This window comes from Aptenodytes forsteri, unplaced genomic scaffold (assembly GCF_000699145.1).
Source record: "Aptenodytes forsteri isolate BGI_AS27 unplaced genomic scaffold, ASM69914v1 Scaffold38, whole genome shotgun sequence".
In the NCBI taxonomy this organism is placed as follows: Eukaryota; Metazoa; Chordata; class Aves; order Sphenisciformes; family Spheniscidae; genus Aptenodytes; species Aptenodytes forsteri.
The window spans coordinates 1,257,319-1,283,706 of NW_008795704.1; the positions used below are offsets into that span (position 1 = coordinate 1,257,319).

At 58.0% G+C, this 26,388-nt stretch overlaps 1 protein-coding gene across 1 annotated transcript in view; it reads right to left on the reverse strand.

Moving 5' to 3' along the window:
- Window positions 1-24,475, reverse strand: part of EPB41L1 (erythrocyte membrane protein band 4.1 like 1) — a 28,513-nt gene extending 4,038 nt beyond the window's left edge. The window contains exons 1-16 of the mRNA XM_019473119.1: window positions 24,299-24,475; window positions 23,403-23,567; window positions 20,370-20,474; window positions 20,250-20,292; window positions 19,489-19,564; window positions 18,960-19,178; window positions 18,767-18,854; window positions 18,234-18,386; window positions 17,389-17,486; window positions 17,065-17,240; window positions 16,460-16,608; window positions 13,649-13,840; window positions 2,515-2,913; window positions 981-1,091; window positions 521-568; window positions 232-294 (exon numbers count right to left, since the gene is read on the reverse strand). Of these exons, the coding sequence (XP_019328664.1) occupies window positions 232-294; window positions 521-568; window positions 981-1,091; window positions 2,515-2,913; window positions 13,649-13,840; window positions 16,460-16,608; window positions 17,065-17,240; window positions 17,389-17,486; window positions 18,234-18,386; window positions 18,767-18,854; window positions 18,960-19,178; window positions 19,489-19,564; window positions 20,250-20,292; window positions 20,370-20,474; window positions 23,403-23,567; window positions 24,299-24,475 (2,262 nt within the window). The remainder of the gene's footprint in view (window positions 1-231; window positions 295-520; window positions 569-980; window positions 1,092-2,514; window positions 2,914-13,648; window positions 13,841-16,459; window positions 16,609-17,064; window positions 17,241-17,388; window positions 17,487-18,233; window positions 18,387-18,766; window positions 18,855-18,959; window positions 19,179-19,488; window positions 19,565-20,249; window positions 20,293-20,369; window positions 20,475-23,402; window positions 23,568-24,298) is intronic.
- Window positions 24,476-26,388: the final 1,913 nt, after the last annotated feature.

Genomic DNA, 26,388 nt, shown 5'->3' on the forward strand with positions numbered 1-26,388 from the left:
TGGGGGGCAGCCCCCACCTCTCGAGGGGCCGGGCCCCCCCCCCACAGCCAGCCCCAGTTGCCCTCGCTGGAGCAGAGGGACCATGCATGGCAGAGGCCCCCCCACCTCTCGAGGGGCCAGCCCTGCTTACTGAGATCGCCAGTGCCGTCTCTGCGGTGCCAGCATGAGCAGTGGCTGGGGGGGGCCCCCCGGCCCCGGGGGCTGCCCCTGGTGCCATGTCCTCCCCCTCACCGGTGAGAGGGAGCGAAGTTCTGTCACGGGAACGGCCCCTTTCCCAGTCTTGGTGCTGTGATCCTGAAAGAAGAGCAGACGGGCGCGTTGGCTTGGATGCAACACAGGGGCAGACACGGCAGGTCGCCCTCCACAAACATCCCCAGTAGGGCAGGGTCCCCCCCCCAGCACAGCCAGCCCCAGTTGCCCTCGCTGGAGCAGAGGGACCATGGGGGGCAGAGGCCCCCCCACCTCTCGAGGGGCCAGCCCCGCTTACTGAGATCGCCAGTGCCGTCTCTGCGGTGCCAGCATGAGCAGTGGCTGTGGCGTCCCTGCTGCCCAGGGTGCCTCCCTCCACCTGCCGGGGCAAAGGAAACCTGATGAGCCTGGAGGTGCCAGGGAGGGAGTGACACTCGCAGGGACAGTGTGGTCATCCTTGCTGGCAGAGAAAGCCGGGGAGGGCCATGAGGCCACGGACACATGCGGCGCAGCATGTATAGTGGCCGTCGCTCTCTGGAGACATCCCCATGTGCCAGCGCTGCCCAGAGACATGGCAGATGGGACAAGGGACTCACACAGAATACCTCTGGGTGGGCTTTGGTTTGATGTTTTGGGGGCTCCAGCAAGACAAGGGTGAGCAGATGCCCCCAACCACTCCACTCAGCCACCTGCCCTCCCAGCACTGCTGCCTGGGGACAGGTTTTGCTGGACTGAGGCTTGGCAGAGCCATCAGGGAGCAGGGCCACAGGAGGATGGAGCCACCACGTCACCTGGGCTGCATCTGTGGTGCTGACCCAGTGGGGAGCGGAGCTGTCTGCTTCAGGCTTCTTCATGCCCGGCCCCAGGCCGACAGTCACAGCATCCGTTTTCGGGGCTGATGACTGCAGAAGAAACACAGCAAGTCAGGCACTGGGGCACGATGCCAACAGCCCTAGGTGCTCCTTGTCCACCAGCCTCCACGAGCAGAGCATCCCCGCCCCACTCCCCTGCAAGTGTCACACACGTATGACGTCCTGCAAGCGTCATGCCCCTACCTGGGCAAAGAACAGAGGCCAGGCTGCTGGCCTGGGCAGGCGGCCACCATGCAAAACGCCCTGTGTGACTGGCATACCCCAAATCAGACCTGATGCTCTGTCCCTGGGGTTTTCAGGGATATTTTGGATAGATTTATAGACACCATGGGTTAGGTCAAACTGGTCTTCAAAAGGTGAGTGAGACCCACCAAATCCATTTCACTCGTGCCCCGCAGCAGGTTTATGATCTGCACCAGCTCCCAGCGGCTGTGGTTACACCCGGGGTGTCAGAACCTCGGGGGAATGGAGACAGGTTTCCAGCACTCCCCTGCTACAGGAAACTGGAGCTGCCGAGGGCTCCTGCACAGGGGATGCTTAGCCAGTCCTCAGCATTCCCGAGCCAACGGCCTCCCCTGCCCAGTGCCAGCCATGGGGCACTGCAGAGCTGATCACCCATGCCCATGGCCCCGCTGTGACCCTGGAGCCCACGGCGTCGGATGCTCTGCACAAGGGTTTCCAGGCTGGCTCAGAGAAAGCTCCCTCTAATTCTGCAGCTTTTTCCTGGCTCCAGGTCTGGACTCACCCTGGCAGCTCCAGGCAGTGTTGGGGACTTACCTGCCAGGGCTGGAGGGCTGCCCCAGTGCTGACCGGGCAGCAGATGGCCCTGGCCTGGCGCAGAGGCAAGGCTACGTTTCGTCCGAGCTGGGGCTGGCTCTACCGTCCTCTCCCTGTGGTGTACACTCAACTTCCAGACGCATGCCGCATGCATTTTTCTTAGCCCCATTATAATCACTCCCGTCATAGGAGTGACCCTCCACGAGCTTTGGAGCGGCTCCCACAAGCTACTCTGTAAATCCCTCCCAGCCCTGACATGACCAGAAAGGTTAGCTAGCAGCACATTTCTCTTCACTACACAAACTGGTCACTGACCATGCAAAACACAAGGACAGAGCCGTTGGTTAGTGACACGTGCCCTTCCCAGCTGCTGACATGCTGTAGTGGTGCGAGGGACAGGGTAGGCAGCCAAACGTAGGGGATTAAGAGATGACGATGACTTCTCCTGGTTAGCAGATGCACAAAACACGCGACAGAGCCATGCAACACAGACGACAGCTTGCATCAGGGGAAAACAGCTACACCAGACAGGAACCTGGGGATGTTTGAAAGCTAGCATGCTCTTCCAAACCAACGCGGGAGTGCACATGAGTGAGGCAATACCAGGCACCAGGACAAGGAACATGGAGGCGTGATGGCACTGAGACAGTCTCGGTGGAATGGTGTCCCTGTGTACCTCTAGCTGGGAGACATCTGGGCTGGGCTGGGAGACCTTCTCGCTGCCTTTGACATCCTCTTCCAGTCCGGGAACTACTTTGTCAGCGTGCTGGAAGGAAACCAGGCCTTCGTCTTCCATTTCACTCTTGTTCTTGTCCAGCTCAGGCAGGCTCCGGGAGATGTCCTCAAAGGCTGTGCCGTGGAAGTCACCGATCACTGTGAAGTCCACCTCTGCTTCCAGGCTGGAGGTTGAACTGACTGTGATGCTGGAGCACTTGCGCTCAATGGCCAGGTGGTTGTCCTTCAGAAAGACCGAGTCTTTCTCCTGGTCCTGCTCCTCATCGCCGGTGTCACTCTCAGGAGCCCTGTGCCGAGGCGGCTTAGCTTTCTCCTCGGTGCCCTCCCTCAAGCCCGCTCTCTGAATGAGACACAATGGCGGAGAGAGACGGAGACAGTGAGCACCGCATGGCGTGGCAGCGCTGGCAGTGCCGATGGGGGAGAGAGGAGGAGGAGGAGGAGAAAGAAGGCTGCAGCAAACATCACAGAGTAGAGTCAAACACAACTCAAGCATGGAGACTGAAACCTTTCTGACAGCAGCAACTTTGCAGGGTGGGGTGGGAGGAGAAGGGTTATTCAATCTGATTTTGCCAAAAGTCTATTGGTAATTAATCATCTCAAAAAAGGGTCAGTCACACAGAAAAGCTTGGCCAGCTTGGAGGCACGTCAGTGCACCCGGTGGAAGCAGATGTATGCAAAAGAACAGGTCTGTTAAGAGACATTCAGAAACAGCTCAGACGCCAGTGCTATCATATGTCACTAAGGTTGGGCACTCAAAAAAACCAAACAAAGGGAAAGCAAGAGAGAAGAGTTTGAAAGAAAACGGCCCCATCAGCAACGCACAGTGAAGGAGAAACAAAGGAGTGTGCCAATTCCACTGAGCATCCGCGTGGGCCCTGCAGAGCATTGCCCCAGGGGGAGGAGGACCAGCCCCGCTGGGGCCGCCCACCAGCCCTGCACGCCGGGGCAGCTGCCTGCACCGGGGCGTGAATCTGCCCTCACCGACACAACGCTCTCCCTCCAGAGGCCTCACGCAGCTGGGGGTGAGTCTTAGGGATGACCTGGTTGAGTGTTTGGTCAGTGTAATTGACAGCATGATCAGAGCCAAGGGATGACCTCCCTCCATTAGCTCTTCTCCAGACATGGACATACCTCTCAACTCTGCCATCAGAGGGTACATTTCCCCTCGCCATGTTTTGCCATGAAGCCATGGGAAATCTAGACCCATTGCTGGACTTTGCATCTCGTTCTAGGCAGTTCTCCCTTAGGAACAGCTCTAAGCCCACTGATGCCAGAGGAAACCCACCTCATGGACTCTGGTCCAAGCGTTTGCAGCCAGAGCCATCCCCCCCAATGGGCCAGGCTGTGCCGGCACAACCTTCCCTTGGCACTGCTGGGAGGTTGAGAGGTATGAGAAACAGGGTGTCAAACAAACTCAAGAGGAACACACCTGCATACATGTTTTCGTGTGTGTGTGCGTGTATAAATATATACATAACAGCTCTGCAATGGGGAGAGGAGCTGGAAGCACACAGCCCTCAGCTGCTTAAGGTGAGCTTTCATACTACGGTAAGAAGCAGTTAGTAAAACAGCACTGAGACCTGGAAGACCACTGGAACAGCAGTCTTTAAATTCTCTTCTTTCAGGCTGGATTTTACTGACGGGTCAGATAAATCCTTTTCTTCCCCACTTGGTTCCTGAGATTTGCTCTGGATTAGAGAAAATGGTTAGTTGTAAGGAAATTAACTCTACAGGAGCTGATCTAACACTTACAAGAGCGAAGAAAGCTATTTCATCACCCAGCCACCAGCTTGCCGAAGACAGGGGAGGGTGGGTGAGGCTGGCGAGCTAAGCAAGAAGGGATATCAACGTAAGAAATGCAAGGGTGAAGCTGGAAGCGTGGGCACGCTGCTGCTAGGTGTGTGTGCGTGTCCGTGACAGAGTCGCAGCTCCTTCAGCCACCCCCCGTCTCCCTTTCTTGCTCCTGGACATGAAGCTTGGGTGCCCGCTCTCAGGTTTAGCGAGCGGCATTCTCCAGGGAGCCAAAATGTCAGGGAGGGGTCACAAAACAAAAGCTGATGAACCAACTGGCCAGCGGGTCTGCATTCAGCAAATAAGCCTGACCACACACATACACATAAAAGGACAGGGGATGCAAAGCGACTGCTGTCAGTCAATGGATGTGTGAGGAGCCACTGAACATGATAATAAAGAGCCACACAACATGCGCATGAACTTTCCGTCTGGACAGTTCATTGGAAGAGTTACCACGGCTTCTGCCAGTGTGAGTTCACAGCCAGAGTCAGGGGAGGCCAGGTCAGCACTGTCTTCTGCTTCGTGCTCCAGGTCAACAGAAACATCTTCCTTCAGAGAAAGAGGCTGGGAAGTGTCTCCTGAACCAGCCCCTTGCCCGAGGGCCAAGGAGCCCACACTGGACACAGGTCCCACTGGAGTGACCGGCACTGCCGGCAGTGAGGCGAGGCCTGTGTTCAAAAGCATGTCCTGTGCCAGACCTGTCTTCCCCTTTGCTTTTGCTGATGTCTCAGCTTCACGCACACGCTCTTGTCCCTCCTGGGCTGCCCTTCGCTCCGCTTCGCTTTGCTCGAATATCTTAATCTTAGAGGCCACTGAGGTTTTCCTGTAGCTCTCGCTCTCCTGCCAGCTACCTGGGGCCACAGTGACATCTCCATGCTCCTGGGACACAGCTCCTGTCCTCCCAGCCACGCTCATCAGTGACCCAGACTCTATTTGATGTGTCCCACTGCTCGCTCGCAGCTCTCCCCCGCCTTCATAGATCAAGGTAGAGAGCCGGTATGTCTTGCTTCCTTGACACAATCCTGCTACAGGGGAGTGGGAGTGCGGGAAATCAGCGGCTTCTTTGGGAGGAGACTTACCCTGTGGTGGCTGCCCCGGAGCAAAGTCACCGTTCTTGGCAGTTTCTCCTACTGTAGGGCTCCTGCCCTGCAGATCTTGTCCCACATTAAACTCCAAGTCCCAGGGTGGCTCTTGTGCTTCAGGATCTGCACTGTGGAGCAGCCCTCCAGCCATGGGACCCTCTTGGGGCAGGTGTCTTATTATGGCCTCAGTCTGTTGTTCTGGTTCTTCTCCCTTAGAAGGCAGCTCTTCCATACAAGGGCTTTTGTCACGAGACAATTCTTCCATCCCACAGCCTTCATCTCCGGTCAGCTTCCCTGATGTGGGCCCTATGTCCTGGGAGAGCTCTTTTATCATGGGCTGCTCCTCCTGGAGTGGCTCTTCTGTGGCAGGGACTTTGCTCTGGATTGCCCTCGCTGTGACAGGGTCCATGCCCTGGGCCACCTCCCCTGTGGCTGGGTCTCTGACCTGGGTCGGCTCTGCTGCAGTATCTGTGTTTTGGGGTAGTCCTCCTGCAACAGGACTTGCACCTTGGTGTGGTTTCCATGTAGCAAAGCCCATGTCTTGGGGTTGTTCTTCAGATTCAGGATTGGCACCCCGCGGTATTACCACCTCTGCTACAGGGCGCACGTCCCTGGGTGCTCCTTTGCCTACTACAGGGCTTGCCTCCTTGCGTGCCACCTCTGCTGAGGGGTTCACATCCTTGGGTATGCCCACACCTCTTACAGGGCTGGTGCCCTGGGACAGGTCTCTGCCCTCAGGCTCTGTAGGGGCAGGGCTGGATTGCTGGGGAAAGGGCATAGGGGCAGGAGTGCTGGGTTTATCCCCCTCCGACCCCGTGGTGGTGTGAAGGTGGCCCTGCCGAGGCACAGCTGATGGAAGCGACTTGGTGTCTATCTCCTCCATCTGAAGAACCACTCTATCACTTTCCTCCTTGTCACCGTCTGCTCCAATCCTTCCTGAGAGCCCCTCCACTGCCATGCAGATGTCTGGGCTCTGTACTGGGCTCCCTCTATGCTCCTCAGCCCCATGGCCGTCCCCTGCCAGGCCACACGGCTTCAAGCCTCCCACTGGGCTTTGCAGATCTGTCTCCTCTGGTCCTACCTCTCGGGAACACAGTAGGGCTTCACCTCCCTTGGGTGCTTCGCAGCTTGTCAGCCCAGCAGATGCTTCCTCTTGCTGTAGGAGCAGACCTTCCTCCCGCCCCGAGGTGGGACGTCCTGTCAGGCTGGACCCATCACAGCCTGTCCTGGGCTGCTCCAGTGCTTCAGCAGGTTTCACAGATACTGCCCTGTGTTGCTGACTTGCTGAGGAAGGGGGTTGGAATCCTTCTGCTGCAGGTGCTGTGTGCCCGGATCCCTCCCCGGACGTGTTCACAGTGGCTTCTGGTCTCTCTTCCAAGCCAAGCCATCCACCAGTCTCCGAGAGCAGGTGTGTTTTACTGTCCTCCTCTCCCTCTGGATCTCCTAAGTAGATGATCCTCTGGGTCGCAGAAGTCTCCAAGCTGTCATCGCTAGCCTTCACTTTAATTTTAATGAGCTCTGTGGCTGCGGCTGGCACTCTGGCCTCCTGCTTCCCGGAGGCTGCAGAAGCATGCTCCTTGGAGGCCACCTCGCTTTCTCCCTGGGGAGGCTCTGGCCTCAAAATCTTGGCCCTTTGCCTCTCTTCAGGCTGCTGACATGGCTTGGGCAGACCTGGCTCACTGGTGGTTACTTCCCCACCCTGCTCTTGGGGCTCCTCCTCTGTGCTCTCAGCTGGCAGGTGCTCTGTCTCCTGGCTGGGCTTCCCCCTGGTTTCCTTCTCATAGATCTCATCCTCCCAGACAGACTCAAAATCCTCTGGACTAGCGATCATTTTTGCTCTCATCCGGGTATCCAGGGCTGCATCTGCTGGCTCTTCCTGGCCTGCCACTTCCTTGGCTTTCCCTACTGCCATCTCCACTTTCGATATGCTCGCACTCATTTTCACCTCTGAGGTACCTGCATGTGCTTCTTCTTTCTTGACTCCCAGAGCTTTCTTTACAGCTACCGCTTCCAGCCTAGGAGTTTCTCTCTCTATAAATACCCAATGCTCCGAGCCCTGCATTGCAATTGGAGCAAGAAGAGTTAGCATCAAACATACTTTACCTAGCTGCTGATGACTGCTGTCATGACTAACAGAAAGCTGATCTGCCTCGGACAGGGCTGACTAAATTATTATTATTATTATTATTATTATTATTATTATTATTATTATTATTATTATTATTATTATTATTATTATTATTATTATTATTATTATTATTATTATTATTATTATTATTATTATTATTATTATTATTATTATTATTATTATTATTATTATTATTATTATTATTATTATTATTCATGCAAGAGTTGAGGCTCATGCAAGAGTTGAGGCAGGGTCTATACGAAGAGCCTGGCAACTTGCTGATGGAGAGAAGGGACTGAAAATAAGGGGGCTGATGCCGTGACGGGGACTGAGCCCCTCTATCCTCTCCAGGGACCATGTTTTGCTCTGGGCAGTGGCTCACTGACATACCTGCAATATCTGCAGCTTTGTTGGAAGTACAGAAGTGGGAGCAATGCTCCCAGCAGACACATTAACAGCCATCGGGGCATCTCTCATGAGGCAGGGGAACACAGCTGGTTAAACCCAACTGGGACTCCCCATCTGACTCCTGTTTTCAGCTGGCTCTAGCAATCTCCATGAGCAAAGGGTGAGATTTCATTGTAGGCAACAGTCTGTCTTTCGAGTAGCTTCACTCTCAGCTTCATCCACGTGCCCTAAGACTGTCAGACTGCCAGGAGCATGAGCAAGAAAAGAAACCACCTTTAGGCATCAGAAAGGCCCCTTCTCCTTCCTACCAGATGCTGCAGCTCAGATTCACTCCAGAGACTATCCTTCCTTTCCAGGTCTCCAGGGAAATCTCATCAGAAGCAATTATTTAGCAGAGGTTTCTAGCAATGCTGAAACCAAGCAGTTCAGAAAATGTAACCTGCAAGAGGTTACCTGTGAAATGTGAAAGAAGACCACGGGCTTGGCAGCTGAGACAGCTACGAGTACTGCAACAAGGACCAAGCAAAGGTTGTGGAGCATCCTGCAGCAAGGACACAGCAGGTGTGTGATATACCACACAGTGTATCTGTGCTGCTGTGCAGGGGAGGATGCTAGATTGCTGTGACTACGTACACTTTGTACATTCATGTGCTTGTCCTGCAAGACAGCTAAAGACTTCACAAGTGCCAAGAACAAAGCACTGCTAAAATTCAACCACTCCTGGCCCATGAGAAAACAGCAGCAGGAAAACATTTGCACCGATGAGGAAGCCCAGCAGCCTCCTCAGCCATCCTACCGTAGGCAGCACACGCGCGAAGGGCAATGCTGTGGGCATGGTCCTGCGGAGTTCACCATGGGGCTGGCTCTGCCCATGACACAGGCTGCCTGGGCACCAGCCTGCAGGCAGAGCCAGCATCACTTCTGCAGGCTGGGCAAGACTGACCCTCTGTGGCACCAGGATGCACTCCAGCCCCAGTGGGTGGGGGGTTGGCTGCCCGCTCAAACTAGGAAAAATAATCCATGAAAACATGAGCCATGCCCCATGCAGGGGTGTCAGGGTGAATGTTTGGAGCAGTTGCACCCAAAATGGAAACCTAATAACTGATATTGAATAAGGGGAAACAGGGGGGCAGAGGGAAGCAGAGCAAGAAGGAAGGGAAAAGAAGATGAGATTACAGGAGAGAGAGAGAGGAGCAAAACTAATTACTAGTGGAAGGGCTTCCACAAGGAGGGGAATCAGAAATCTGTGAAAGCCCCCGGCAGAAAAACGCCACCTCCCAGCTCCTGCCTTCTTTACCAGGAGCCAATGAAAGCAAAGCTTCCTAGGCACAGTGCCCCAGGCCTTGCCCTGGCAGCACCTGAGCAAGCAGCAGACCTCACACCTGCCCCCCTGCCCCAGGCTCCAGCAAGAGTGTGGCTGCCCCCTGAAAATCCCCTATGAGTGCCAGCAGGGCTGTGCCTGGGTCGGAGGCACCATGGGGGCTGCGCGCGGGTACGGCCCGCCGCTGGCCTCCTGTGAGAATGCTGAGCCACCTGAGGGCAGAGGTGGGTGCAGGCTCTTCACACTGCCAGGACAGCCGCTGGGATGGCACACGTGCATTGCAAGCCATGCCACACACATGGCAGTAAGGGCACCCTCCTCCACAGATGGAAGACAGATCCTTGCCAGGGACTCTACCATGGCACCTGCACCCTGCCACAGCCAGGCAGCCCTGCGCACCTGCACTGGAGGAGCCAAGTCTTCAGGAGACCCATCTCACGCCAGCTCCCTACAGCATTACTTGCACAAGCTTTTCCGATATCCCTTTACCCTGCGCTCCCAAGCACCGTCTGCTCTCCAGGTCCCTTCTTCCACACCTGCCTCCAATGCAGGTTTTATTTCTTCCTAGTCCATGGAAATCGCAACAGAGGCAGTTGGTGACTGCCAGGAGCACCAGGTTGCACCTAGGTCTTTCACAGTTGGGTTTGACCCATGAAAGCAACATTATCACTAACTCAGCAACTGCGTTGGGCCTGCCGGGAAGCCCAGGTTGGTCTCTGGCATTCCCTCAACACCAGTCTTCCCGTTCAGCAGCGATGCTCATGGGCGATTCAACCAAAAGACCGCTTACTTCCTGAGGGTACAGCAGCTTCTCTTCTGCTCCTGCACTGCAGTCTCATTGCTGAACCCTTTCTGCAGCCAAGGCAAGGATGGACAGGTTGTGAGCACATGTACAAATCTCTTCAGTGAAGCCCTCTCGTCCCCCTTCTCTGGCTGCAAACCAGAGTCCTTTGGAGGAGACCTTCCCTGGACAAAGATGATGAGTTTCTTCAGGCTCCTTCTCCGAGTTAAGGCTTGAGATATATGTTGTAGATCAAAAAACCTTAAGACAAGTCTTCTGAAGCCTGGAACAATGTGTTCGTCCATGGCAACACCTCTTAACCAGTAAGGAAAACCCAAAAGCTCTGGATTTATTTCCAAACCAGCTTCCTTCTCAAACTTTGTTGGGATGAGCACAGCCCACTCCAAGGGAAGAGCCAACTACTCTGTGGCATGATCTGAACTCTGCTCTGGAGGGCTCAACGCCAGCTCCGGCCACAGCTCTGGTTCCACAGCTCATGGCAGCCCTTGTGTCTCCAGAGCCTGAGGACTCTTGGGGATGTTCGGAGCAAATACCTGGATACTTGGGTATGTCCTCCAGGAAAGAAGAGAACTTCTGGAGCTTTGGAGGTCAGTAGGCTGGCAGGACAGAGTGTGTGCCAAGGCAGGAGCTGAGTCTAAGAAGTGATGATGCTGGGAAGGGTCTCTCCATAGAGCAACCTTGGCTTCCCAAGGGATAAATTACTTTCACATTTCTCCCCCCTCTCCCAACACACCTGCTCTGGGAACAGGAGGAGACAAGTTCCCACATATCAACTGCTGAGTCTCAGCCACTAACGCCTGGAGAGAAATCACCAGTGAGGCCACCTCGGCACCTGCACCCCAGCACAGCCCTGGCACCCTGAGGGTCTCCAGAGGGTGGAGGGGAACTCTCTGAATCAAGATGTGTGCGCACCTCACTTCTGCTGTTTCTGTCCACCAGCTCCTAAATACTGGCATGTAGAGGGTCCCAGTGTGGACCAGGAGATGCTGCTGCAGAGCCCAAGCTTCGCTGAAGGTGCCTGTATCTTTGTTGAAGCCCGGGGTTGTGCCCAAGCCCTCACTCAAACCCATACTGTCTCCTGGGGACACAGGCTACAGCCAGTCCAGGTTCAGGCTCCAGATGTGCTGGTAAGGCACAGCCTGCCGACGCTGGCAACTTCTGCACTGACTAAGGGAGATGACAGGGAGCGAGAGTGGGACCAGCCTCGCCCCTGCCCCTGCCCCTGCTTCGTCTGCCCCCCTGCCCAACGCTGCTCCTGCTCCGCTGTCTTCCCTGGGGGCACTCAGGCAGGACATGCACCCCAGCATTGCTGGGCACCCCACTGTGGCATGGCTGGGTCCAACCACACCAGAACCAAGTCTCAAAGACCAGTTTTCTTCTGCGCAGTGGTATCTTCTCTTGGCTGTCCTGGGAAACAACCACCATCATGTGAGAGAAACCCTGCATGCAAGCAGTGCCAAGAGCCCACATTCCTCACCCGTGTGCACTGCGCAAGGACATCGAAGGCAGTATAACTCTGCTTTGCACAGGCATAAGTCCAACATTTCTGATGCCTCCAGAGATGCCCTATTTCAGGGTGCCTGGGCCCAGGGAACTGTAACTATAGCCAAAATGAAAGGAAAGCACAAGGGATTGCTAAAGACAGCTTGTAGCTGCCTGCCAGCTTGCACCTGGAGCAGACACCCACAGAGTGCCTGTGCCATAGGGTCAGCACTGCCTCGGGACCCCCAGCACTGGCCTCCAGCATGGCCCCCTCACCCACACAGCCAGCCCTGGGTGTGTACAGCAGGGCTCCACTGGAAGGTCTCTCCCAGAACCCTGTCTCACAACCCAGAAGAAACAGTCAGGGGAGCAGATTCCACCAACAGCCCTGTCCTGGCAAGGGATCCTGCCCATCGCTGGAGAGGGAACCCACCTAGGGGGGCCAGCAAATGGCTCAAGGTCTGCTCAGAGGGCAGGAGCCACCCTGGCAGGCCGGAGGGTCCCACAGCCCACAGTGGGGCAAACTGTGAGAGTGAGGGGTGGGGAGATAAGGAGGGTGGTGACAACCTCAGGAGAGGAGACAAGGCTTTTCTGCGTGAAAGACTCCATGCTTAGGGAAGCTCCATGCTCAGATGCAAAATCGTCTAGGGTGTCCTCTTCAACCGTCTGTGCCAGCACGGAAACCCCAGCACCCACAGGGAAAGAGAGAGAGAGAGACAGACAGAGAGACAGAGAGAGAGCACATGAGAAGGAATGAAGGAACAAATGGTGGGTAGATGGGTGGGTGGATGGGTAGATGGATGGACGGGTGGATGGATGGATGGGTGGATGGATGAACAGAGGTCACAGCTATGCCAGCTCTAGATGCTCCATTTACATCTCTGCACTTTACATATTTGCTTGTAAAAGAGATGTGGGGTGAAGTCCCTTTTCCTCTTTCCAGCTCACTGCTTCGATGAGGGGCTGTGAGCTCACCTCTGCCCAGGTCACCCTGCAGCCCTGGGTCTCTGGTCAGTGCTGGGGACCAGCAGGCGCACATGCACATCACGAATCTCCCACAGAGAGCCCCTGGCCCAGCCGCCCTGCAGCACCCCGCACCCTCCTCGCAGCCCAGCCTCACATCCTCACTTGCTCTGCAAGACTGTCCCAGGAGGGAGCCAGGGCAAAGCAGGCCCCGCATGTGGTGTCCACCCTGCCTGGAGCCATGCCCACTGGCGTGGGCACAGGACTGGCTCCAGAACCCCCACAGGGGAGAGAACACCATGAAGGGAAAAGCAAGCAGGGAGGGTCCCTGGTAGGGAGAGGGCATCCAGGCTGGCACCAGGGATGCCCTTGTCACATGCTGCCTATACTGAGCCAACCAGGAACCCAGTGTCACAGAGCACCCAACTGCACCACATCCGCGCCCTTCACGCAGCACCGGGGGCTCTGCATGTCCTGGCACCCCCAATTCCAACTCCCCAGGCGCCTTCCTTTCACACTCGCGATCCCACTGCAAAGCCAGCAGGCAAAATGCCAGGAGGGGAGGGGAGGACGTGCGTGCAGGATGCCAGTGCGGCACTGCTCACCCCTCCACCTACTTCCACCACCCAAGTCCTAGCTGGTGAGAGCACAATGGGGCACCTCTGCGCAGGTGCCTGGTCCTGCTCTGCTGAGGACACCCCTCGGGCGAGAGCTGCACTGGGCACTGCCATGCAGCAGCCCTGCTGGTACGAGGGGTGAGGAAAGCCCTGTCTCATGGGCCAACAAAGCCACAGCCCAACTCTCAGGTACCCCCAAAACACAGTCCCCCAGAGAACGATGAGAAGTTCAACCCCATGCAGTGCCTGGGCACAAGGGGAGATCACTACCAGCAGTGTGAAAATGGTTAGCTCGTTACAAAACAGAGACAACGGCCTGGCCAAAGGCCCCCTCCCTCCACCCCGTGTCCCCCACCACATAATTTCCACCATGCTCCCCCAGGGTAGCACAGGAGGCAGAGACTCAGAGCCCAACAGCTGAGGAACACCTCCCCACGAACAACCTGATCCCCTCCATAAGAGAAGCAGCGGAACAAACCTCGCTGGCCTTCTCTGGGGTTCCCTTTGGTGTTTCATCCTCATGCTTGGGTGAGGAAGAGGCTGGTGAGGAAGGCAGCCTCCTGTCCCGGTCCCTGTGAACCAGCTTGCTGTTGGGCTCCTTCAGGGTCCGTTTCAGCTCATTGATGCTGGCCTGATGCTTCAGCAAAACATCTTCTGGCTTGTCTAAAAACTTGGGGAAGGAGAGAGGAAGATAACTGTGGTTAAAGCACCAGCCAATGCAAAAGAGATGAGCAGGGGTACTGGGAGGGTTTGCTTCACACTGGGCTTGAATTTAAGGTCTCAAGAGACAAATGAACAGCATGTCAGAGCACCCTGGTCTGCAGTTCTCACTAAGACTGTTGCGGGGAGCAGCAAAAAGGCAGCACGTGGCTGAATGTGCTTGGCAGGCTTCCCTCTGTGAAGGGCACAGCATGCCCCTTCGGCATCTCCAGCGTGGCCTGTTGAGGACAAGTTAAGTCACCTGGAGGAAGAGAGCGGGCTCTCCCTTGGGATCAGCAAGGGATCAGGCCCTATTGGAAATACCAGCAGCCTCCTCTGCTGCTTTCTCATGCCAGGCACAAAGGGAGCCCGAGCCTCTGTCCCAGCAGGGCAGGAAACTGGCATTTCCAACGGAGCTCCTTCGAATGGGCTTCTGCCAAAGGGCAGGAGGTCAAGGGCTGGTCAGAGGTGTCCAGCATGGATCCAAGCCTGGATCACCATGGACCAGCCTGGGCCCAATGGCAGCCTGGGGTGGGGTGCGGTCTGGCCTGCTGTGGAGAGAGGACAGCTCAGAGCGCTCAAGTGCAAGGTGGGGTTTAGGTGTTAGAGCATCATTTTGTGACGGTACAGGCACCAGGGTGGCTCCCCTCATCCTGCCACAGAGGTGGGCAAACTGGCTCAGAGCAAGAACCAGCAAGAGCAAGAACCCTGGCTTCTGCTTCAAACTCAAACTCAAACCTCTTTTGAGGTTCGAAAGGAGTCACCTAAAATACTTCCCCGGTATTTCTCCTCAGCAACAGCCTAGAGACCCAAGAGAGTCCCATGAAAAACCCTACAAAATTTTCCTGATCCTGAAGGCTCAGTGCAACTCATGAAACCTCCCACCCCGTGGACCCGCGTGTCTGAGTCATGGAGAAGTGCTTCATGGTTTGCCCACCTCTGGGCTTGGGGTGCCCTGGGGGCTGGGGGAGCAGCACATGCACATGCAGCAGGGTAAGCAATGAGGCAGGCAGGGGAGGAACTGGGACCGGTGCCCACCATCCCGGCGGGGTCTGCTCTGCGGTGCCGAGCGGGACAGTGAGCGCTGTGTGGTGCCAGCACGGCAAACCCCATCACCTGGCCGTGTTTGCCTCCGTCGACAGCTCCAGCGAGCATGTACATCCCACTGCAAGCAGAGGGGAAACCCCCAGGGAGCAGCCGTGGATTTTAGGCTGGGATGAATCGTTCCTGATGGGGGGCCACCATGGACACAGGAGTTTGTGCAAGGGAGGGCACAGCCTCCCTCTTCTCTGTGACAGCCCACTCTCAGGCCGGGCAGATGCAGGCAGTTGCCCTCTGGCACAGGGGGTGGGTGCCAGTGCCTGCCCCCACAGGCAGCTGAGCAGGCGCTGAAGGCAGCTCAGAGACTCATTTGCTCCCGGCGGGGCGGGACGGCAGCCGCAGTGCTGCGAGGAGCTCCAGCCCGGCTCTCCGCGGAGGGGAGCCACGCTGCAGGAGCAGGGGGCTGTGGGAGAGCAGAGCCACCAGGCAGGGCAGGTGGCAGAGGCAGTTCAGGTCAGGCAAAAGCAGAGTGTGGGTCGGGGTGCCAGCAGGAGGGACGGGACCAGCCTCCACAGGAGAGCTAGGGCTGCAGTGCTGGACGGAGAGGAGACACGAGGCAAGGACATGGCGGAGTCAGTAACACGAGCAGAAGCCAGGTCTTCCCAACGGGCCAAGGACTTGGCGCAGGGGCCTGGCCATTGCGCCTTGGGAGGGCTCTTGCTCACACGTACGATTAGGACTACCTTACTTAGTGGGATAGAAGATGCTGTGTGCATGCTGGGGCAGATCCCCAGCTGTCTGCTCATCGGGCTTCTCTAGCATCCAACCCCCACACCCTGGTGCATCTTGTATTCCAGTAAATAGGGTGACACACAGTGTTGCTTTGGAAAGGATGGACAATATGATGCACCGATGAGGACTAAGATACTCCAGAGAGAGAATACCTCCTGCTTGTGCCTGGGGGTTGTTTCGTGCTCCGGCTGGCAGCAAAGAGAGGGTTAAAAGTAACCAGCAGGGTCAGTTGAGGGAACTTGTCACAAACATCACAGTTAAGTTGATGGGCTGGTAGGGCGCAGAAGGACCGGACCCCCCCTCCCCTCGCAGCATGGGGCTGAAATAGGCTGGGGTGTCCCTGGGCCAGCCCAGGGGCCAGGGCAGGGAGCGGGTGGGCTGTGCCTGGGCAGTGGGGGGCACAAGTGAGTACTGGTGTGCCTGGCCTGTCCCCATCCCCATCCCTGTCCCGGAGCGGGGCTGCTCCCAGGTCCAGCCCTGCCTGGGAACAAGCCTTGAGACCACCTGGAGGGCACTGGGGAATCAGAGTTGAGCCAAGCCCCATTTCCACTGGTGAGGCCAAGAGCCATGTCCCAAGGGTCCCACCAGCCTGGGGCACAGCTGGTGGAGAAAAGGCTGCAGGCGACTGTGCCCCGAGCTGACCCTTCCTGCCTGCAGCCCAGCCCTGCTGCCTATGCCCGGTCCCCTGCCTGCCCTCTCCAGGTGTGAGCCAGCCTACCGCTCCACCTCCACCCTCCTCTGCCCGCCTCGTCTGTACCTTCAGTTCCTTGATTTTCGTTGGGGTAGTCACCTCCTCGTCCTCCGTCTCGGACCGTCTCCTGCTGCCAAACTCACCGTCCTCATCCTGCTTCTCGCCCTCTGCCCCGGTGTCGTGGTTCTCGCTGACGGAGGCCGGGCGCGAGAACTCTGCCCGCGGGGGGAGAGGCCAGGTCACCCCAGCCCTGCCACCCCCAACCCCCACTCCAGCCCCCCAGCCCCTGCCACCCACCCTGCCAGCTCAGACCTGGGGGCCGAGGAGCCCCGAACGCCCTGCAGCAGGGATGGCTGGTCCCAGGGGTCACAGGGCTTCCTGCGGCCCCAGAGGTCCCAGGGCACAGGGAGCCAGGGGGAGCCCCATCCCCAAGCTGCCTGACCCCAGGCCTGCCATGTCCCCCTGCTCATGCACAGTCTGAGCTATCACTTGGGGTGGGGACAGACCCTCTGCCATGGGGATGCGGTTGGGGACAGCCTCCAGAAGGAAGCCTGATGGCTGCTGTAACCCTGTCAAATGAGCCAAAGAGCTCGCAGAGATGAGCCGAACAGTAGCCCCCTCGCTCCCGCCAGCGGACCAATCTCCCTCCCCCTCCCCAATTTGGGGCATACCTCCGTCAAGGCTGCGAGACATGGTGTACCGTTTGCTGGAGGAGCGCTCGAAGAAGGGAGCCGGGCGGTCGATGAGGGCGCTGGCCTGCCGTGTCTGCGCCTGCGTCCGCCCGCTGTAGCGAAACTTGGAGCCCATCACCAGGAAGCCCTTGGGGGGTGGCTCCGGGGACACCAGCCTAGGGGTGAGAGAGGTGGAGTGCTGTCAGCGAGCCCCAGCCGTGCCCCCTGGCGCTGCCCCCCGCGTGTACCCACTGCGGCAGAGGCAGGAGCATGTCTGCCTCCAAGAAGGGAGGCCTGGAGAAGGTCTGGAGAAGGTCTCCTCACCTGAAGAAGGTGTGATGCTCTATGCAGACCTTCCAGAGACGCTTGGCAGAGCGGTGGTTGGGCAGCTTGAAGCCAATGGTGCTCTCAAACTGTTCATACTTGGGGGAGACAGAGACATGCCGTTACAGGCAGATCATGCCCTAAAGGACAGCATGGGATGGGACCTGCCTTGCCAAGGCCCTCAGGTTCCTCTGGCAGGAGCCATGACCATGCAAAAAAAAGTCTTCTTCAAAGCAGTGCTGGAAAGGTCCATGCCCAGCCCCACTGAGTGGTGGGATCACGCCCCCACACTTTTGGCCTAAGCACTTTCCTCAACTCTAAATGGCTTTTCAGTGCAAGATAAATTCCCTCAAGAAATAAAAACCTTTTACAGCTCATTTTGGCGAGAGGGCATCGCTCTCCATTTTAGATGCACTGTCCTTGCCCTCCTGCCTGCTGGAAAACGTGGGTGGAAATGCATTCTCCCATCAGTGCACATAAAAGTGAAAACAGTGAAAATAAAGTCAGAAAACAACCCTCAAAAATGGCCCTCAACCCCTCTTCCTGGGTGACCTCCCTATGCCAGCGGGGTCACGGCATATGGCTGGTGGGGAAAGGAGCCTGGGGTGCCCTCAGCCTGCTGAAGTCACTTTGCCAGTGAGAAAATGAGAGCACAAACAAGAAAGCGCTTGCTGAAAGCCTCCATACGCCACAGGAGATGTGCTCTCTTGGCTGGCGTGGTCATTAACTTGGTACCCTTGGGGCAGAGGCTGGAGCCAGGCGAGGACCTCCCCACCAGGCGGCCCCAGTCCAGCAGAGCAGGCACCCTGCTGTGCCCCGGGGCCGCACTGGCACATGGCACCCACCTCACCCGGGCGGATCTTGATGTAGAAGTTGCTCCTCTTGTAGGAAATTTTGAGGATCTTGGGCCAAGCGAAGCGGTTGATCCTCAGCCGGTCCCTGTAGATGAGGAGGCCATTGGCGCAGACGCCCAGCATGATGTCGATGCCCTCTGAGTCCTGGAGGAGGCAAGAGGGACAGGAGGGGACTGCTCAGCTGCCCAGTAAGAACCGGTCTGGCCAGCAGTGCCACGCTCCCTCCTGCTCAGTGCTCTGCTGCAGGTGACCGGCTGACAGAGAGGTGACTGAATCACAGACTGGTTGAGGTTGGATCTCTGGAGGTCCTCTGGTCCAATGCAGGGCCACCCAGAGCTGGCTGAGGTTGGATCTCTGGAGGTCCTCCGGTCCAATGCAGGGCCACCCAGAGCTGGCTACCCAGGACCGTGTCCTTGTTGAACCTTCATTGTTGGAAGAAGGGGCTGGGCAGGGAGGGGTGTGCAGGCAGCAGGGCAGGATGGGGTGGCACTGGCCATCGCTCTGGCAGCCCCATGGCCCCGTACCTTGGCGTGGTGCAGGTCCACCCCGTACATGGAGAGCTTCTTGGCGTTCTCCAGGAAGTGGATCTCCGCTTCCCCGGGGGTCATTCCCCTGCAGGGAGACAGAGAGGGGGACATGTGGCCGGGCACCCCACCGGGCGTGGGCCAACTGTCTGGTGCCTTCCTCACCACCAGCCCGTCCTCTCCTGGGGCTCACCGGTAGGTCTTGTGCAACTCCATGATGCGCTCCTCCAGCTCTCGTGTCTGGTTGGGGGCGAAGCGGAGCTCACTGACGTAGTTGCCCACATGCTCCTCGGCATCATAGTCGCCCAGCTCAGCCTGCACGGCGTAGGAGCCCAGCAGGGCATGCGTGACAAAGGAGCAGGGCAGGCGCCCCGTGGTGATGTCCGCACGGAGCTGCAGGCACAGGTAGTATCTGCAGGAGAGGGCAGAAGGTGAGAGTGGGGCAGAGGTGTGTGCCCTCTGGAGCAGGCTGGGGCTCCCAGGGAAGTAGCAGCATGCACCCTACCTTGCACTGCTCCCCGTGGGGACTGCCACCTCCCACGGCCAACCTTCCTGGCCCCGCTCTGTGTGATTTAGACATGCCACACACAGTGGGAGGGCAGCGAGCCCCCAGACAACCCCTGGCTGCCCATGTCCTGCCTGAGCCCTGCCCCTCCACATGCTCCCAGTCGGTCCCCTGGGAGCTGCCCCAGCAGCTGTGCCCATGGAGGGGTGGTCCTCACCTTGTGATGTCCTCCGTGAGCTGGGCAGGGTCTGGAGGGTAAAACTTCACAGTGAAGGCGAAGTTCCAGGGCCCACCTAGGGAGGGGAGAGAGCAGTAAGGGCAGCACCCACGCTGGCTGCATGCAGCCGTGCAGGAGTATCTGGGCATCCACTAAGGGTCCCACGACTCCCCCCAAGCCCGGCACAGGGCAGGGACAAGGGGGCTCCAGAAGCTGCCAGCCATCGGACACCAACACGACTTGGTTAATCCTCCCCAAACAGCTGGGGAGAGAAAAGCATCACAACTTCAGGAAGCCATCAGCTCAGCATGACTACAAATGTCACAGCAAAAGCCTCACATGTCCCAGAAGGTGACACCTTGGGCAACAGCCCTTCTGCCGCCCCAGCAAGGCAACATCATGGGCAAAGGCACCCCAGAACCCAGAACCTGTCCCAGCAAGCCCCCTGCTCTTCCCTCCATCCCTGTCCTCCCTGCTCAGGGCAGGTGATGCCCTGGGGATGGTGCCCAGAGAGGGACCGGGCCTCAGAGAGCAATCTGGTGGCATAGATGGGGTCCTTTGCCCCCCACACCTGTCATGAGTAAGAGGAGAGGTGGGTAACAGGCAGCCGAACGAACAGCATCCCTGTCCCCAGGCCAGCTGCCAAAGGTCCCCTCCAGGGCAGGTGGGGAGGGGACCCACTGGAGGACAGCCACAGCTGAGCCATCCAGGAGCCCAGCGGGACGCTCCAGGGCTGGGATGGACCCTCCCCAGGCACTTACTGCGGATCTGCTTCTTGATCTCCTTGGAGGGGTCCAGCCAGTTCTGCAACGAGGAGACAGCAGGTCAGGGGGGCCCCCCACCACGGAGGAGGCAGCCGCAGAGGGACCCCCCGTGCTCACCTTCTGGCTGTCCGAGTCACAGAAGGTGAGGCCGAAGTAGTCCTTCTCCAGGAGGTTGAGGTGCTCACACACCATGTCGAAGAGGACCTGACCTCGGGCATGCTTCTGTCGGAGACATGGAGGGGCTGATGGTGAGCCAGCTCCCTTTTGCTCCTGGAGACCCAGCAGGTGCAGGCAGCACCCACTGGGCGCAGGCAGGGAGCACTGGGGAGGGTCAGGGCAGCCCTGGCCCTCCAAACAACCACCAAAAGGTGCTGGGCTGCCTTTGAGAGCAGCCCTCTCACCCGGCAGCACTGCTCTGGGGACACCCAGGTGGTCCCAGGGCTGCGGGGACAGGGCACGGTCGAGCCCAGCCAGTGCGGTGCAGGCAGCAGGTCCCACGGGCCAGGGGGACCCGGTGCCCACCTGGCTCATCCCCCATCACACCAGGAGACAGTGATGCCAAACCAGAGAGGGGTCCAGCTAGCCAAGGCACCTCCGCTCCAGACCAGCAAGCTGGAACAAATGCACCCAGGGCTCGCGGTGGCCAATGCTGCCCATGGGACAAGCTCCTTCCCAACACCCTCCCTGGTGGTGGTGATGGCGGCTGGGTCCCGAAGCACAGCATGACAAACAAGAGCCATGAAGATCCTGAGCCACACACAGGGACAGAGGGCACCCTCATTATTGGGTCCTTTGAGTTCCCCTGAATTTCCCTTCGTTATGGGTGGCAGCGAGGCCCAGGCTTACTCATGGAGATGCAAGAACAACCCCTCCCGTGTGTGTTTCTCCCCTATTCACAGCCTTCCAGCCTGGCAGCCCCCATCTCCTCTCTCCAAGGCATCCATTTACCAGAGCACCTTCACCACGCGTCCCAGGGACGGCAGCCCAAGGCACCAAGTGGCACAGCCCCAGCGGCTCGCTGCCCCCAACTGCAACCCTGGGCTCCTGCTGCCCTACAAAGCTTTTCCAGCAGTTGTAGTCACCCTTCCTGGGTCTCCTCCCTCCTGCTGATCTGGGTTTTGAAGGCAGGGGCTCACCCGTGGCATGTGCCGGGGTGTCACACTGAATGGTTTTACTCCCCTTTTTGATTTTTCCTGAATTAAGCCTTAATTAAGCATGCGGGCAAGGCACAACTATTCCCACAGGGCCTGCGAGAAAGAAAGAAGAAATGCAGCACCAGCCTTTCTACACTAAACCCTCTCCCCTATGCCCCAGGTGGCTTTTTCAGAGAGCAGCAGCTCTCTAAAAGTTAACCCTATCCTCTGCACCGCAACAGCAGAGAACTTGTCCTTACCCAGGCGTGGAGAGGGGCATTGCTCTGCTCACGAAGTTGCCAGTGAGCCTGCAACCCCGGTTTCTGTTTGCATGCTGGTTTTGCTTGGCCAATGCTACAGGGAGAGCCAGGGGAAGGACGACCCCGTCAGGGCTTGCGCAAGCCGCTCCTGCACCCTGTGAGCCCCTCGCAGTTCCTGGGGTGCTCTGTTCCTTTTCTTCTTCAGGAAGGCTTTCATCTTTGTGACAACCCTTCTTTCCACAGCTTTGTGACAAATTTTACCGCTAAAGCGACAGTCAGGGCTGCTGGAGCACAGAGATCAAAGGCCCTGCTGCCTGTCCCACGGGCAGGGGGCCAGACCCCCCCACTGCTGGCTGCCTCGGGGTGCTCACTCGTCCCAGGCAGCCACAGCGAGCAGGCAGCCACGCTCCTTACGTTCATCAATCCTGCACAGCTGAGACCCGGGGGAGGCAGGACCTGCATACAGATGCAGGTCTACTCTGCGCAGCCAGCTCCGAGCTGCTGCCAACAAAAACCTGTCTGCCCACTCGCCAGCAGCAAGTGCAAAGGTGCCCTGGCAAAGGCTCCAGGATTTCTGCTCCTGAACAACCTCAGCTTTCTCATTTTTAAGCAAAGTTGCCTGTCCTTAAAAATGTCCCTCCCACCAGGATGATGCCACAGGTCAGAGCAGTGCTGCCTTCCCCAACCTGCAGGCAGGAGACAGCAGTAAGCGCTGGGGACAGAAACAGGCATTCCCTACAAGTACTTCTCCTCCCAGCTGCCTTTGCCCCTGTGGCAGGGCCACAGGACCCTTCCACAAAAACCAGCCTCAGGTCCTGACTTAATCCTGGGTGTCGCCCAGCCTGTCCTAGAAGGGAGAGGTCCCTGTGCTGACAGTGGCTGAAGCAGCCCTGCAGCATCTCCCAATACCGAGGCAGCCACTGGCAGGCGCCAGTCCCCTCTGTCCCTCCCTGCAGTGACAGCCACTACCAGGGAAACACGCTCCCCGGTGCACACCTGCATGCACTCGTGCACACCCACGCCACACGCTTGCAATGCTGCACAAATAGCGGGTGGCCCACACACCCAGAGAAGGGTGCTGGACCGCCTGCCCAGGCACACTGCCCTGCCTGCACACATGAGGATGCAGCTACAAGAATGTGCATGTGTATCACCCTTACGTATGCATGCACACACATGCACGATGCTGCCAGGCTCTGACACACCTCCCCATGCGGTCCCTGGCCTGCTGGCTTTATGGGGAGGGACAGCAAGGGATAAGAAGATGACCACAGAGAGGATAGACGCAAACTCGCCTGGGCAGCCATGAGGGTCCATGCGTGTCAGCCTCTTCGCACCAACATGTGCACTCACATCCTTCACCTTAGCATGCGGGACAGCCAACACGCTGCGCTCTTGAGGTGTCAGCAGACAGGCTGGCACATGGATGTGTCGTGCACATATTGTCAGGCAGAGCTCTATTCCCCATCTATTAAGCTTCTGCTTTTTAGACAGTTTTCTATTGTAAGTAGCTTCCAAATTTGGATTCACTGGGCTGAAATTCCCTGCTAGGGTCTGTCTTTCCAGATTTTTTTCCTTATTTTGAAATTTCAACTTAAATGGCTATTTCTGTGGATCCTTTTCCCTAGGAGGGAGGTACTACAAAGCTGTCCTTGGAAGACCCCCGATATCAGGGACTCAGTGGGCTGGGCTGCGTCCCCAGACTGAGATGTGTCCTCTCCTTGGTGCCAGCGCAGCCCCCTGAAGCTGGCACTCACCTCCACCTCGCATTCGTACTCAGAGGCATCGAGCAGGGTCACTCTGCAGAGGGCACTCTTCACTTTCTTGGTGGTTTTCTGGGGTGACTTCTGGGTCTTGCTGGGGGTTGTTTTGTCAGAGAGCCCGTCCGTCTCACTGTAGTCCTTCTCCTCCATCTCTGTGCCCTGGAGCGGGGAGATGCACAGGATTACCCGGCACCACTGCCAGGATGGATGGACAGATGGGGAAAGCCCTCCAACAGCAGGCAGAGAACAGCAGCTGGTGACGGGGAGGCTGATACCTCTTGGGAGTCCACAGCCAAGACCAGTTCCCCCACCCCGTGCTGCCAGCACAACCAAGGTCCCTGGAAAATGGACGCCTGTGAGCCTGTTCAGCACCCGAAACCTCCCTGCCCAACTGCCCGGTGCAGCAGGCAGGGCCAGGGCAGCACTGTGCCTGCTGGCAGCAGCACAGCTCCCCGGTGGCTCCGAGGCTGACATTGGGGTGCAGCTGCGGCTCCCAGCCCTGCCAGGGGCAGCTCAGTCCTGGGACACGGGGCTACCCGCTTCCTCCCTCCGCCCTGGCCGGCAGCCACGGCAGTGCCATTTCCAGCACAGTCAGTACTTCGGGCTGCCACACTGCTCCTTCTGCCTGTCCTGCCCGCAAGGACCCGTGCAGGCAGCTGGGAGACAGCTGGCAGAGCCCATCCACTGCCCTGGTTGTAGGGGGCTCCCCTCCGGGATGTTCCCCCGGGGCTGACAGTACAGGGGAGGTGCCCAGCTCACCGGGCTCCCTGCAGCCCCCACACTGCAGCAAGGACATGGCAATGGGCAGCAGAAAGCGGTGGCACATCCCCTTCCTCTGCTGCGCCCTCCACTCTGCCGCATCTCATGGCACCCAGCCGTCACCCACTCACCGGCTCCATATTTCGGGCATCGGACTGTGCCCCAGGCTTCTCATTGGCCTCAGCGTCCCGGCCGGTGGGGTTGGTGGCTGCGGTGGTGGGGCCGTGCGCAGCCATCTCCAGCTGCTGCTGCTGCGCCTCCTCCTGCGTGTTCTTCACCTCCGAACCGGGGCCCGTCTCCGTCGTCATGGCCGCTGGTCACCCTGCCGGGTGACAGGAGGTGTCACCTGGGCACACGAGGATGGAGGATGCCGGCCAGGCAGCCAGCATCCCGGGATGCCCCGGCCACATGGACAGGCATGGGACCTGCCCATCTCTGCCCCGCTGCCTGCACGTAAAGATCCACTGCCAGACACCCAGGTCCCTGTCCACGCCAGGAGGTGGCTTTGCAAAGGGACGGTGGCAGCAGCACAGGATGTCAGGATTTCATACTCAGCTGAGCCAGAGGAGAAGAGCCAGCGGTGTGGGGAGGGACACTGGTGGCAGAACACAGAGCTCACGCCCCATCCCCACACTCACAGCAGGGAGTGGGGCTGGCCATAACCCCCTGCTCCCCCCCAGCCCTGGGGCCTTCGGTACCTTCACCAGTATTTTTTGAGTGGAAGGGTTTATTCTGGGAGGTAAAACCAGGCTGTGAGTCAGGTTAAAGGCTGCACTGACACAGGAAATTGCAAACATGGACAACTCCACATATTGCATCCGGGATGGCTGTTTTTTTCCCCTCTGGACTTCCCAGCAGCAGCAGCACGCTGGGTTCCCACGGCCGGCATGGCCGGACCCTGCGCGGCGGTGGGACAAAACCTGCCTCCAGCTCCAGCTGCCTGTCTCATGCAAGATGCAAAAACAAACCCAGGGCCAGGAAAAGGGGAGGGGAAGGCACTTTCCGTGCTGGGGTGCTCAGTAACTTCTTTTTGCAACCTTTATGTTTTTGAAACCTTTATGCAAATGCAGCATGGCACCGGTGAGGGCTCCTGTGATGGTCCACGCACACACACAGGTCATCGAGCACCCTTTGTGACCGTCACCCATCTGCCACTCGGGCTGCTCAGGCCCCACCAGCTCCACATCGCTGCGCTCCCCAGGCCGTGTCCAGCCACGCAGGACCAACTGGGATTGCCACCACCAGAGTGCCTGAGGGCTGTGGCTGGACAAGTTGGCTCAGTCGGCAGCATCTGCCCACAGTCACATCACTCACCTTGCCCACAGAGCAGCCACACAAGCAGCCCTGAGTAATGCCTGCAACACCAGAAAAACCGCACTTTTTTGGAGTGTGGAAGCTCATACGGGATATTTCTGATGCCTTTTTCTGGAATCACAGCCCACGTGGCATGGGCAGGGAGCCGGCTCCTCCCTGAGCTGCCAAACCTCAGGCTTTGCCCCAGCCCCGGCAGCACTACTGCAGGGATGAGGTCCCAGCGCAGCTCCAGGCCACGGACCTAGCCACCCTGGGGCTGGAGGAGTTGCTTGCTGACATGACATCCCACCACCATCACCTCCTGTAAGTCCCAACTACCCAAATGCTGTCCCAGCAGGTATGGGAGAGCAAAAGCCCAGTCAGGACCATGACCTAAGGCAGGCAGGGAAAGACCACTTTTAGAATCACAGAATGGTTTGGGTTGGAAGGGACCTTCAAAGACCATCCAGTCCAACCCCCCTGCCATGGGCAAGGACATCTTTCGCTAGATTTGGTTGCTCAAAGCCCCGTCCAACCTGACCTCGAACACTTCCAATGATGGGGCATCCACAGCTTCTCTGGGTAACCTGGTCCACTGTCTCACCACCCTCATCATAAAACATTGCTTCCATCTGTCCAGTCTAACCCTACCCTCTTTCAGTTTAAAACCATTGCCCCTTGTCCTGTCACTACAGGCCCTGGTAAAAAGTCTCTCTCCGTCTTTCTTATAAGACCCCTTTAAGTATTGAAAGGCCGCAATAAGGTCTCCCTGGGGCCTTCTCTTCTCCAGGCTGAACAACCCCAGATCTCTCATAGCAGAGATGCTCCAGCCCTCTGACCATTTCTGTGGCCTCCTCTGGGCCCGCTCCAACAGGTCCATGTCTGTCTTGTGCTGGGGACCCCAGAGCTGGACGCAGTACTCCAGGTG